Source organism: Electrona antarctica (genome assembly GCF_951216825.1).
Source record: "Electrona antarctica genome assembly, chromosome: 2".
Classification (NCBI taxonomy): domain Eukaryota; kingdom Metazoa; phylum Chordata; class Actinopteri; order Myctophiformes; family Myctophidae; genus Electrona; species Electrona antarctica.
The window spans coordinates 46,396,045-46,411,044 of NC_136807.1; the positions used below are offsets into that span (position 1 = coordinate 46,396,045).

At 47.1% G+C, this 15,000-nt stretch overlaps 1 protein-coding gene across 1 annotated transcript in view; it reads right to left on the minus strand.

Moving 5' to 3' along the window:
- LOC306933488 (ERC protein 2-like) overlaps nucleotides 1–15,000 on the minus strand; it is a gene marked incomplete at its 3' end in the record, with an annotated part of 259,097 nt that overhangs the window by 15,558 nt on the left and 228,539 nt on the right. The window contains exon 15 of the mRNA XM_079515739.1: nucleotides 5,246–5,389. Coding sequence (XP_079371865.1) covers nucleotides 5,246–5,389 — 144 coding nt within the window. The remainder of the gene's footprint in view (nucleotides 1–5,245; nucleotides 5,390–15,000) is intronic.

Genomic DNA, 15,000 nt, shown 5'->3' on the forward strand with positions numbered 1-15,000 from the left:
ATCAGGTGTGTGCCGTAACCGCCGGTCATACCCGTAAGTAACCCGCTGGTGGAAACATGACGCACCGCATGGCGATAAACAGATAATAGGCCTTCCTTGAAATTCTTAGAATTGTACCCCCCACCCCAGGAACAGTTTACCGTTTTACGAGACGCGCACACAACGACACACACACACACACATGCACGCACGCACACACGCACACGCACACGCACACACGTGCACCGACCCCATCGACCATCTGTTGACTTTTAAACCCAACATTGCTTCCCAGAAGCTCTCTTGATGACTAAGTAGGCTGCATATTTGGACTCCTTGCAGCTAGCTCGTTAGCGTTAGCATCCAGTGACCCCGGTGACACACACACACACAATGTACCGAGATCCGTCCCATATATCCTCAGGGGGTCGCATAGAGTACAATGTACCGACATCAATCCCATAGCCTGGGGGGTCGTATACTGTAAAGCCATCCGTCCCATAGCCAGGTGTCTCGTATACTGTGCCCACTCGCATCTGGATTCCCGTGTGTGGGCGAGTGACTGTCCGTGTGTGTGTGTTATGTGTTTTCTATTACTTGTGAGGGCCAAAAGTCCACACAAGTATATAGTATTATTTGAGAAATTACATTGTGAGGACCATTTTATTCCTGGTACTGTAAAGCTCGCAACGCTTGCGAGGTTGTGCACTGCGGTGTGTGAGGAACCGGCGAGCAAATACGCATAAGGGATCTGTGAGTGTATTGTAATCCCACCACTGTGAGATGGTCTGTCTTTGTGTGTGTGTGTGTGTGTGCGCGGAGATGTCAGACAGTAGAGGATCAAGCGGGTGGTGATTCAACGGTGATCCACATACCAGCGTGATCCTGACGTCTGGTCCTCATTGTGCCTAACCCGTTTAGAACGGGAACCCCTTTTGGTGTTTTAAGCACTATGTTACACTTTAGCTATTGAAAAATAGCGATTTTTTAAAAATCGCGAAAATGTGGCGCAAATCTTAAATATATATTTTTAACTCAAATCTTGGCTTCCGGGGAGGGGGGTACCTGGAACAACATATTTTCAGATGGGGGTCGGCGGCCAATTACATATCATTTTTGGGGTCCTTGATATGAAATAGTTTGAGAACCACTGATATACAGTAGAAACTGTCTTAGAAAACCTGATTTAGACGCCGTTCTTTTTAAAATGGGCCTCAGGTGTAAATGGTCTAAATGGCAGTGATTGCGTGGAGGCAGGCGAGGAGGAGAAGGCCATGTGTTTATGTCCCTCCGCTGTTGAATCATGAGCTTCTGCAGCTCGCCCGCCAGGCTTTGGCTCGGCGGCGGCGGCGGCGGCGGTGGTGACTAACTATTGTACCTGCGGTTTGGTGGGGGGGTCGGGGGGGGTGGGGAGGAGCGATGGCGGTCTATTCTCTTTATTACCAGAAATGATTAACCTTTGGCTGTTGCCTGGTTTGGGGAGTTCACGCAGTCTGCCCAAGAGGCTGCTGCGCCTTAATGCAGACAAGGCCGGGGCTGCATCGGGTTTGCATTTGTGTGTCTCTCTCTCTCTCTCTCTCTCTCTCTCTCTCTCTCTCTCGCTCTCTCTCTCTCTGACACACAAACCCTGCAGCTCTGTTACGAGTAAAAGTCCGGGAATCTAAAAGTAAAAAGTAAAAAGGGACAAAAGTATTGGCATCGAAATATACTTGAAGTACCGAGTAAAAGTACTCATTATGCAGAATGTCCCATTTCACAAGGTATCGTGTGTATTATCATCTTTTGAAAATAGCAGATCCACAAGCAAACAATGCGTCACATCACGACGCGTTGTGAGCTTGTAGATCTGCTATTCTCAAATAGCCAAAGTTGAAATAAGGTGGTTAATGTATGTTTTGTAATAATTAAAATCTACAAAGTAACTAATAACTAAAGTTTTAATAATGTTATTGTAGTGGAGTAAAAAGTACAACATCTGCCTCTGAGATGTATAGCAGAAGTAAAAGTATTGAAAATCGGAAAAATTGGAAATAATCTATAGAAAGTACCTCAAAATTGTACATACGTAAGTACAGTACTTCAGTACATGTACCAAGTCATTTTCCACCACTGACCGCCTCTGCGCGTGCATGCACGCGCGCACACGCGCGCACACACACACACACACACACACACACACACACACACACACACACACACACACACACACACACACACACACACACACAAAGCCATACCATGCACACGTGTTGGGATTACAATACTTGCGAGGACACCGCCTCCCCCAAGTACAACCGCACCACGTGGTTCCCACGTGGAAACCCTCCGGGGCTGAAGTGTGTTCCCGTCATGTGTGACCTCTCAGAACCGCCTGTCAAACAACCTGAACGTAAATATCTTATACGTACGGCATATGATATGAGGCCGTGTGCCGCAGAGGGCTTTTGACGAGGGGATGAGGAGGAGGGGGAGTGCTTTTGGATATCGATGTCCGTGAGCGTTTATTGATGTCCGCCAACGTTGGAAACCTACTACAGTATCGACTGCTGCTGTGCTCAAATGTCCTGTCATCTGCGTTGTTAGCATGATGTTATATGTACGCCTTGGCCAAGCCACGTGGCCCAATCTCCTGTTTCTGTAGCGTGAGGCGGTTTGATGTACAAGTACACCCTGCCACCCCTGGACATGATGTACAAGTACACCCTGCCACCCCTGGACATGATGTACAAGTACACCCTGCCACCCCTGGACATGATGTACAAGTACGCCCTGCCACCCCTGGACATGATGTACAAGTACGCCCTGCCACCCCTGGACATGATGTACAAGTATACGCCCGCCCCCTGGACATGATGTACAAGTACGCCCTGCCACCCCTGGACATGATGTACAAGTACACCCTGCCACCCCTGGACATGATGTACAAGTACACCCTGCCACCCCTGGACATGATGTACAAGTACACCCTGCCACCCCTGGACATGATGTACAAGTACACCCTGCCACCCCTGGACATGATGTACAAGTACACCCTGCCACCCCTGGACATGATGTACAAGTACACCCTGCCACCCCTGGACATGATGTACAAGTACACCCTGCCACCCTTGGACATGATGTACAAGTACACCCTGCCACCCCTGGACATGATGTACAAGTACACCCTGCCACCCTTGGACATGATGTACAAGTACACCCTGCCACCCTTGGACATGATGTACAAGTACACCCTGCCACCCCTGGACATGATGTACAAGTACACCCACCCCCTGGACATGATGTACAAGTACACCCACCCCCTGGACATGATGTACGTACGCCCGCCCCTGGACATGATGTACGTACGCCCGCCCCTGGACATGATGTACGTACGCCCGCCCCTGGACATGATGTACGTACGCCCGCCCCTGGACATGATGTACAAGTACACCCACCCCCTGGACATGATGTACAAGTACACCCACCCCCTGGACATGATGTACGTACGCCCGCCCCTGGACATGATGTACAAGTACACCCACCCCCTGGACATGATGTACAAGTACACCCACCCCCTGGACATGATGTACAAGTACACCCACCCCCTGGACATGATGTACGTACGCCCGCCCCTGGACATGATGTACAAGTACGCCCACCCCCTGGACATGATGTACGTACGCCCGCCCCTGGACATGATGTACAAGTACACCCACCCCCTGGACATGATGTACGTACGCCCGCCCCTGGACATGATGTACAAGTACGCCCACCCCCTGGACATGATGTACAAGTACACCCACCCCCTGGACATGATGTACAAGTACACCCACCCCCTGGACATGATGTACAAGTACGCCCACCCCCTGGACATGATGTACAAGTACGCCCACCCCCTGGACATGATGTACAAGTACACCCACCCCCTGGACATGATGTACAAGTACGCCCACCCCCTGGACATGATGTACAAGTACACCCTGCCACCCCTGGACATGATGTACAAGTACACCCTGCCACCCCTGGACATGATGTACAAGTACACCCTGCCACCCCTGGACATGATGTACAAGTACACCCTGCCACCCCTGGACATGATGTACAAGTACACCCTGCCACCCCTGGACATGATGTACAAGTACACCCTGCCACCCCTGGACATGATGTACAAGTACACCCTGCCACCCCTGGACATGATGTACAAGTACACCCTGCCACCCCTGGACATGATGTACAAGTACACCCTGCCACCCCTGGACATGATGTACAAGTACACCCTGCCACCCCTGGACATGATGTACAAGTACACCCTGCCACCCCTGGACATGATGTACAAGTACACCCTGCCACCCCTGGACATGATGTACAAGTACACCCTGCCACCCCTGGACATGATGTACAAGTACACCCTGCCACCCCTGGACATGATGTACAAGTACGCCCGCCCCCTGGACACGATGTCGCATCGATACATTATTTCAGCATGCAACAGTGTAAAATCAGTCATTACGACGCAATGAATTAAGGCCCGCCAAAATAACATTTTGTCGACAAAATCAATTGTAAATTCAAACTAGACTAAAAACGTTTCAGATGACTAAAATATGTCTAAAACGAAAGGAAGATTTGCTGTCAAAATGAATAAAACATCCACACGTGCACCGACCCCATCGACCATCTGTTGACTTTTAAACCCAGCATTGCTTCCCAGAAGCTCTCTTGATGACTAAGTAGGCTGCATATTTGGACTCCTTGCAGCTAGCTCGTTAGCGTTAGCATCAAGTGACCCCGGTGACACACAAACACACACAATGTACCGACATCCGTCCCATATAGCCTCGGGGGGTCGCATAGAGTACAATGTACCGACATCAATCCCATAGCCTGGGGGTCGTATACTGTAACGCCATCCGTCCCATAGCCAGGTGTCTCGTATACTGTGCCCAATCGCATCTGGATTCCCGTGTGTGGGCGAGTGACTGTCCGTGTGTGTGTGTGTAAAATACATTTTTGTCGACAAAATCAATTGTAAATTCAAACTAGACTAAAAACGTTTCAGATGACTAAAATATGTCTAAAACGAAAGGAAAATTTGCTGTCAAAATGAATAAAACATCAAGGCAGACTTTCATGAAACGGACCTATACATTAACGACCGGGTAATTCTTTAAAGGTTAGTGGAAAAAAAAGTTAGTTTTGCGATTGAAAACCTCCGCACTAAATGTGTTAATTAAATAAATGCTTGGCAGTGACATGTGGTGGGGAGGGGAGGGGGAGGGGTCAGTACCTGTTGTTTGAGCTGGTGCATGAGCCGGTCCTTCTCCCTCTTGAGCGCCATCACTTCCTCCTGGGCTTTCTTGCGATGGTTGGAGGACAGCTCCAGCAAGGCGATGTTAGCGTCCTTCTCACTGATGGCTGCCAGGAGAGCCTGCTGCCTGTGTGGGATGGGGATGGGGGGGGGGTGTTAGGAGGAACAGCACGGTACAACAGTGGTTCCCAAACTTTTTCATGTCAAGGACCCCCAAATTGACACTAATTAAGCTCGCGGACCCCCATTTGAAAGGATATGCCAGGGACCCCCATAAGAGAAGATTTAAACGGGTTGAGAATCACCGCTAGGGCCGTAAGCCAGTGATTCTCAACCCGTTTAATTTCAAGGACCCTCAGTTTGACATGCATTAGTCTACGGATCCCCATTTAATGGCATTTCTATCTCTGGGACCCCAATTTATATTGTAAAATCAATGTTAATGTAACTCTGAGAGTGTACAAATGGACCCGTTAGGGTCCATTTACCCGTTAGGTATACAGACCCATAAGGGTCTATTTGGTTCCAAACTATCATTTAGCCCTCAAGGACCCCTGGGGGTCCCCGGACCCCACTTTGGGAACCACTGTGGTACACTGATTGATTGAATAGTTTATTAGTCAGAAATGTAAAACAGCATGCGGTACAGTCAGACATTAAGGCTAAAAGGATAAAAAATAATACAAATAAAAAGATTCTGGGGACTTTCCATCATGGTCCAATAAAGAAAATGACTGCACACATTCTTGGGCACTTAATCTTTGCTTCTGGGGGGTCCCTGGAACAAAGAAATGTAGAGATTGGGGTCCATGACCAAATCCATATCATTGTGGGGGTCCTTGACATGAAAGGGTTTGAGAAACACTTCAGAAAACTGTTTCAGAACTGATTTGAAAGAATTGGCCTCAGACTTGATTTACAAAGTGTCGCAATGGGGTTGTGAGCCTGACTGGCCGTTTTCACTACTTTTGTGTGCATAGTGTAATTCCACAAAGTATAAAAAGACATAAGATAACATGTTTATTGTTGTTTGTTTTGTGCACCCACTTCAAATAAACAGCACGGGTCAATTAGGTCATGAAAGCCTGATGTCAGCCACCATACATACAATATACTGTACGGTACATCAAAGTAAGAACAAGAAAGCCACAACCCACAACTGGATATTGCATGTGTGTGTGTGTGTGTGTGTGTGTGTGTGTGTGTGTGTGTGTGTGTGTGTGTGTGTGTGTGTGTGTGTGTGTGTGTGTGTGTGTGTGTGTGTGTGTGTGTGTGTGTGTGTGTGTGTGTGTGTGTGTGTGTGTGTGTACGCGCGTGAGTGCGTGAGTGTGTGTGTGTGTGTGTGTGTGTGTGTGTGTGTGTGTGTGTGTGTGTGTGTGTGTGTGTGTGTGTGTGTGTGTGTGTGTGTGTGTAATTTTGTAACTTTTGGGGTTTTTTAAACATAAATTAGCGCCCTACTTGATCAAACTACAGCGTCACACAAAGGCATCAAAAGTAGCAGATGCAAGAAGCAACACGTTTCGAGCTTGTAGATCTGCTACTTTTGATGCTTTTCTATTTGAATGGTGAAAGGGAACAGATTTGGACATATAAGCTTTCCACCCGACAGAGAAGATATGTATGCATATACTATTTAGGAGGTGGAAGAGAAGTTGTGAGTCCTTCAACGCCTTTTCAGTCTCTTCAGACTCAAATCATTAAGAAAAAATCACACCCGTGTGAACTAAGTGGTGCAACTCCCCCCCCCCCCCTCTCTCTCTCTCTCTCTCTCTCTCTCTCATTAGCAGGCAACAGTGCAGCACTATTTCTCTCTCTCTTTTTCTGGCACGACAGCGCCCCTACTGGTACTCATGAGTCACACATGAGTCACACACAAACATAGGTTAACACGAGTCACATAGGTGTCACACGGACACGGACATTGCTGTTCCTTGGAGTGGTTGCACCACTCAAAAAGATGAAACGCAGCTTCCTGCCCGTTTCATCAAAGACACACAACAAAGACTCTTGTCTTTTCTCGTAGAATACTTAGACGAGCCGGTGCGTGGCTAGACGAACAACAGACAGGTGGCTTGGACTGGGGTGGGTGGTTCCAGTTTCTTTTCTTTCTTTTTCTTCTTGTCCTCCTTTACATTATACAGTACATCCAGTACAAAATGCCACTCATAACACACGCCCTCCATTACTAATTCCACAGCCTGCCGTAAACACAGACAGACAGAGAGATTCCACAGCTCCTCGTTTGAAGTGGTCTGGTTAAGTGCAGTATTAGCTGCGCCTCCCGGGTGACTCACGGCCATGTTTAGTGGTGTAATGGAGCCTTAATGGGGCAATCTGGGGCGGATATGACATATTTCCCCCCCTTCTCTCTCCCTGTCACCGCCGGTTAAACAGGTGCAGTGTGGGTACTATACACCACGCACGCGCACACACACGCACACACACACACACACACACGCACACACCACTGCAGAACCAACTGATCTGTCACAAAGGTCACCGCTAGTATAGAGTTTTTGGGAAATTTGAAGCAAAAAAGGAAGTGAGTATGCATGAGTGTACGTGTGTGTGTGTGTGTGTGTGTGTGTGTGTGTGTGTGTGTGTGTGTGTGTGTGTGTGTGTGTGTGTGTGTGTGTGTGTGTGTGTGTCTCATTAAACTCCTCATCATCACACAGGATGCCATTAATCGGCGTGTGTGACAAACAAAAGGGGTCTCTCCGCCCATCTCTAGGGCAACGCGAGAACAAACAGGAGATAAATGCTTCTGAGAAACATGCATGCACACACACACACATATACACACTTACACGGCGTACACATGCCCACGCACCCCTTAAGGTTCAAGCACTCGTTCCATTATCAAGCGTTTGGTCATGTCTGAAAGTACGTCAGACATGCAGCATGGTGTTGGTTCATGCAGGACATCACATGGACGAGTCATGCATACTCACCCCAGCAGTATAATCAGCTGTCAGACTGCTGAGTGTTTCTAATCAAACATGCTTTTCTACACACCAATCACAGCTCATATATGCTCTCAACCAGGTGGTCCCTTTGAATATGGCTTCCTCGCTCACTTTGAACCCTGAACCCACACTGTGGGATCCGACCATATAGAGTAAAGGATAGAGTGCAGACAGCCCCCCTGCTATTAATTTCAATGGAAGTTGCTCAGTGGTGTTTTGAAGCACCCGGAAGAACGCTTTACTTGTGTAAACGAGCGCTCAATGTTTCCTCAATGTTTCCTCGTGCTAAATGCAGGGGCCCGCCTGCAGCTCCAGCTCTAACCACTACGTCTCACGGCTTCAACATTGGCCAGCCTTTCTGGGGGCTTGGAACCGACCGAGAGAAGTCAGTTGGAATGACTATCCTTTATACGTAATGAAATTACCACTCAATGGCATCACAGTGATGTCAGCACAAACATGTCCTTCAAAATGAAACAAAATGTCATTCAGCAACTTTTACCAACGGATCCAACTGCCTGTAGGAACTGCTGAAGATTAGTTGTCAACACTGTCGAACACACTGCCGTGTAGCTGAACACACTGTCTGTCTGCTGTGTAGCTGAACATACTGTCTGTCTGCTGTGTAGCTGAACACACTGTCTGTCTGCTGTGTAGCTGAACACACTGTCTGTCTGCTGTGTAGCTGAACACACTGTCTGTCTGCTGTGTAGCTGAACATACTGTCTGTCTGCTGTGTAGCTGAACACACTGTCTGTTTGCTGTGTAGCTGAACACACTGTCTGTCTGCTGTGTAGCTGAACACACACTGTCTGCTGTGTAGCTGATCACGCTGTATTCCATTTGATCCAAAAATAAGTGGTTCAATCTAATGGATGCATGGCGTGAGTGCACCGGGTTGAGGTCATATTATTCACAGAGCCGCTCTGGTCCCATTGTTGTTGTACGTGGTGTGGAAGTGAAGTGGGTTCTGGTTCACTCCAGTGACCATCACAGTGCCCCCACACACACACCCACACACACACACACACACACACACACACACACACACACACACACACACACACACACACACACACACACACACACACACACACACGTCCTCAGAGATGTCAGTACATGCATACAGACAGAGTGTTTCTCGCGTGTAGACGCTCCAGGTATTTTTAGTTGGGTAAACATCACGCCAGGCCAAAAGTCCAGACGCTGAAATCGTATTTGGAAACGAGCAGGAGGGCATTAAGACGTGGTGTGGTGCGCTCCACGTATAAGGGTAAGGTATAGTGTGTGTGTGTGTGTGTGTGTGTGTGTGTGTGTGTGTGTGTGTGTGTGTGTGCGTGCGTGCGTGCGTGCGTGCGTGCGTGCGTGCGTGCATGCGTGCGTGCGTGCGTGCGTGCGTGCGTGCGTGCGTGCGTGCGTGCGTGAATCACTACACTTGTGAGGGCCAAATTAATGTCCCCCATAAGTATAGCAGAATGTGAGAAATACACATGCTCCTCGCGAGATAAATTGTTGTTATGGTAACAAAAAGAGATTTGGGGAGTTAGGGCTTACATTTAATAAAATATTCATAGAGCACCGATATCGGATGTGTGTTATTCTTTTTTTCACGTCAAATAAGAAGCCTGTTCCAAAAATAAACAAATTATCCCAGCGGTTTGACTCATATATGGATATGAAGAATCAACTGACAGCAAGAGAACGCTAATGTTATACTGCTGTCGAATTAGTTACATTTTCGCCAGAGTCAAATATGAGTGACTATCCTAAACGATGTACAGAGCCACCTCACCGACCATAGTGCCGGGACAGTTTGTTCACAATTCTTATATGAGACCTAATGCTATTCTCTATAGAGAAATGACTTCGGAGGCCCAGGGGATGAGCGAGGACGCCAGGTCTTCGGTACTTGGGTTGCGGTTAAAAATGCCCCCCCCCCCCCCCCCTCAACAAATCAATGCCATTCATAAAATTGCCGTCCCAAAATGTCGATTGTCCTCAAAAGTACAGTAATACAGACACATGTGCGTGCGTGCGCGGCTGATGTGAGGGTATAGAGGGGATGAAGGGCGTATTTGAAATGGGCTCAATTAAAAAATGGACCTGCATCGGGTCGTGTTTTCATTCCATGATTCAAGTCTGTGCAGAAATAACTCTATTAGGAAAATAAACAAGACGAAAAGCGACTCAGAATAAAAGTCCTGTTGGCGAGCTATAGCTAGGGGGAACTCTGTGCAGGGTTTTTTTTTTCCTGTGTTTTCAGTACAATTATCTGACTGAGCAGCATCTGGATTCTGGATTCTCCCTCCATTCGAAGGCCATTAATAGGCCTCTGTGTGTGTGTGTGTGTGTGTGTGTGTGTGTGTGTGTGTGTGTGTGTGTGTGTGTGTGTGTGTGTGTGTGTGTGTGTGTGTGTGTGTGTGTGTGTTGACGTGGATCGGAGCGGCCTAATCACACCATTAATCACGGCAGTGGTCCGGCGTGACACTCCTCGTCTCCCCACACCTCTACTGTTATTCCTTTTAACGCTCACTGTACGGACACACACACATACACACACACACGCGCACGCACGCACGCACGCGCGCACGCACGCACGCACGCGCGCGCAGGCACACACGCACATACGAGCACGTATACGTACTGCGATACTTGTGAGGACAGTACAATGTTAAGATGTGAATTTTATAAATATCATATTGAGTTTTTCCTCAAAGATATGCTATTTTGCAAAGAAATGTACATACGTATATATTCTGAAAATGTCAAACACAAAATTGTGAAATGGGACATTCTGCCTAATAAAGTACTTTTACTTTTGGTGCTGCAAGAATATTGTGATGCCGATGTACTTGATGTGCTTTTACTCAAGTAAAAAACAAAGGAAATACAGGACTTTCCTATCCTAAACTGTGCTTTAACATCTTGGTCTAGTACAGGGTTCCCCAATTAGTTTTTCCCCAAGGGATGTGTCCAGGGTACCAAGACGAGTTTATTTCACTCTTTTTCATTAATTCATTAAGTCAAAGACCTATTTGACAGTTGCAGAAACATACTGTAAATCCCCCCCCCCCAAGAAAAAAGAAAAGAAAAGAAAAGAAAAAGAAAGAAAGAAAGAAAGAAAAAAGATAAAATGACGGACAGTTGGCTCTCGCGGGTATGCATAAAGTGAGTGGCACGTCGAGTGGCAACGTGAGTTTAATGTCATTTAACATTGTTTAATGAAATCAGTTTCACTTTTCTGTTTGGACGTACGTATGGGCTGTCAAGGCCATTCAGTAGGCCTTCCCACATACCTTCTGTGTATGATGATGTCATGTGCATAGCCTCTATTGGAGAACCCATATATGTCGTCTCTGTCGAGGTGGGAACCTCACATGTCAAAAAAACGGATACTTTTCTGGATTCAAATTCAAAAGCATCAAAAGTATTAGCTACAGTTGGAGGCCATCGATATTGTCCTTTTTGCTGAGGTTTGCGTGATCTGCGCAAAAGGACAGTTAACCCATTTTGGGCGGGAACCCCTTTTGGTGTTTTAAACATTATGTTATAATTTAGCTATTGAAAAATAGCAGATCTACAAGCTCATAGCGCGCCACCGAGTGGCGCGCTACGAGCTTGTAGGTCTGCTATTTTTGAAAAATCGTGAAAATATGTATTTCAGAAAACTGGAGGATTTAGAAGGATTTTTTTAAATGTTGAGGTCAGGCCTAAATGGGTCAAATGATAAGGGACAATATCGGTGGCACCCAACTGTATACTTTTGATGCTTTTGTCAGTCAGGTGTTAATTTACAAAAAAAAAACACAAAAAGTTTAAATATTGGACATGAGAGGTTTCTGAGGCACGGTGTGATGCATGTGGCTGAGCTGAGTGCTGCGCAGCCTTTATGAGACAGGCTCAGAGGTGGCCCCGGGAGGAGAGATGGCTCAGAGGTGGCCCCGGGAGGAGAGATGGATCATTGTTTGTCCAGTTCAGATGGGTCCTCAGATAACGATAAAAACCCAACCCCGTTAACATCTAGTCGCCCTGACCTTTGAACCACATTCATTCCTGCCAGCCGCCGTGTAAAGATCTGCAGTTTACAGAGCACGCACGCACGCACGCACGCACGCACGCACGCACGCACGCACGCACGCACGCACGCACGCACGCACGCACGCACGCACGCACGCACGCAACCACGCACGCACGCACGCACAGATCCATAAGGGTCCATTTGGTTCCTAACCATCTCTAATTTAGCTTGGGACCCCCTGGAACTCCCTCAAGTACCCCTAAGGGGTCCCCACTTTGAGAACCAATGCTCTAGCATAATCACTGATAACAAGCAGGTGACGTAGATCTACGTGTATGGCGGTCAAGCGTCGTTGGCTTTGAGGCGAGGTAGACGTCACGCCGTTGGCATGCAGTCAACGTGTTAATCTGACCGGGTTGTTTAGGAAGAGCGACGCATGGCGCCACATTCCATGCCCATGTAGGACCCTCTGTGTCACCCACTCCACTCTAACGGTGATAAAGTGATGGAGCTTAGCATTCCTAGCGTACCCCGACTGTACACAGTGCAATGATATTCATCATCAAAGTTTCTCTCGCACTGGCTGTAAATCTGTGTGAGAGTGACTATACTCTCTGGGATCACATGACCAATGTTTAGCACTCTCTAAACCCAGAGAGAGAGAGAGAGAGAGAGAGAGAGAGAGAGAGATGTTCCAGGTTGGCAGCAAAATATGTATCAGCCTGCCACAAAATGAGGGACAATGGGTGAACACTATACTGTAAGTCTACTACAATGAATAGATCAATGTCATTTTGCTTATGATTTTCCTTTATATTATTTGTTCTGATTCTGAATATGTATAATTTATTATTTTGTTTTATGCACTGTATGTAATGCTTTGGCAATATAAGAATGCTTGTCATGCCAATAAAGTATATTTGAATTTAATTGAATTGAGAGAGAGAGAGAGAGAGAGAGAGAGAGAGAGAGAGAGAGAGAGAGAGAGAGAGAGAGAGAGAGAGAGAGAGAGCGTGCGTGCGTGCGTGCGTGCGTGCGTGCGTGCGTGCGTGCGTGCGTGCGTGCGTGCGTGCGTGCGTGTTATGGTTAAAGCAAGATTCTGAGTCAAGCTTACCATTTCTAAAAGGTCCAGGTTGGGGTTATAGAGCGTCGCAGTCAGGAAATTAATCCCAATGCATTTTTCCCATAGACATTTCACAAAGTATTTATTTAAAGACCTTTCAAGCGTCGTACGAAGCCAACTCGAGTCGTGACAAATCATGAGACAAACACAATATTTTGGACCAAACAAATAATTACAAAGAAGAAAAACAACAAAAAAAGTGTTGTAACCTGCCTTTTTTTTCTACTTTCTAATTCTTTGTTTGGCCCAAAACATTGTGTTTATTGTCATGATTTGTCACGACAAGAGTTGGCTTTGTCCGCGGCGTAAACGTCTTAAAATAAATACTTTCTGAAAAGTCTATGAGGAAAATGAACGGGGATTTATTTTCTGGGTCTCTCGAGGGGGCGGGACTGCGACGCTCTATAGGCTTATAGTTTTAGATTTAGAGTTCTTCAAATGATATTAATGTATGCTCCGGTCAAATACAGTGCAGTATTTAAAACAAAGGAATATGCTGGCATTTCACCAAACCTAATGCTCCTAAATGACATGTCTGGCACACTGGTACAGATAACAGAATGAATGGTCAACCTCGGGAAAAGCTCCTCCCACTTGTGGGCAGAACGTTTCATTCATTATCTGCGGGCAGCCCACAGGACCGAATTATACGCACTCCCGTTTTCCCCAAAATGTCCGCCCTGCATGCACGCTTCAGTTAGCGAGCTAAAACCACTTCCAGTCACTTCATTAACGCAGCGGATGTTTCACTCCCTGTGTGAACTCACTAAGGGGTATTGGATGACTCTTGATTACTGAGAGATCTCTTCCCGAAACCATAAAAAGGGGGCATTATTATGATTAGCCAACCTATAAACCTCACTCATTTCCTCAATCAGCGCGTGCGCGCATGTGTGTGTGTGTGTGTGTGTGTGTGTGGGGATTGGCTTAAACCCTGTTGGCTATAATTGTCCCCCAGGGTTTTATATTAGGCCCCCTGCTTTTTGTCCCCTCTACACCAAATATCTTTGCTGTAAATAGCTGATCTACAAGCCGATGCCCCACCCCCCACCACCCCCTCATCATGATAATGATGATTTAAGCAGTCATTTTGGCCATGGATGAACAACACATCGGCAAATTCTCCTAAAATTGCACGCACGTGTGCACGCACACACACACACGCACACACACACACACACACACACACACACACACACACGCACACACACACGTGCGTGAGAGAGAGAGAGAGGGGAATGATACAATGATACAAAGACAATCCCGGGATGAACCCTCTCTCTCTCTCCTCCCCTCTTGTTTCTTGGCGTCTTCTGGACAAACAACAGATCGCGTTCATTTCCTGCACAGACTGCAACACAAGTGGCACTGTAGAGGGTTCATGGAACCACAGCCGATCAGCGGAAGACCTCCCATCATGAACACAACAACTGAAGAACACATGTAGCCATCAGAGCCATGAACACAACAACTGAAGAACACATGTAGCCATCAGGGCCATGAACACAACAACTGAAGAACACATGTAGCCATCAGGGCCATGAACACAACAACTGAAGAACACATGTAGCCATCAGGGCCATGAACACAACAACTGAAGAACACATGTAGCCATCAGGGCCATGAA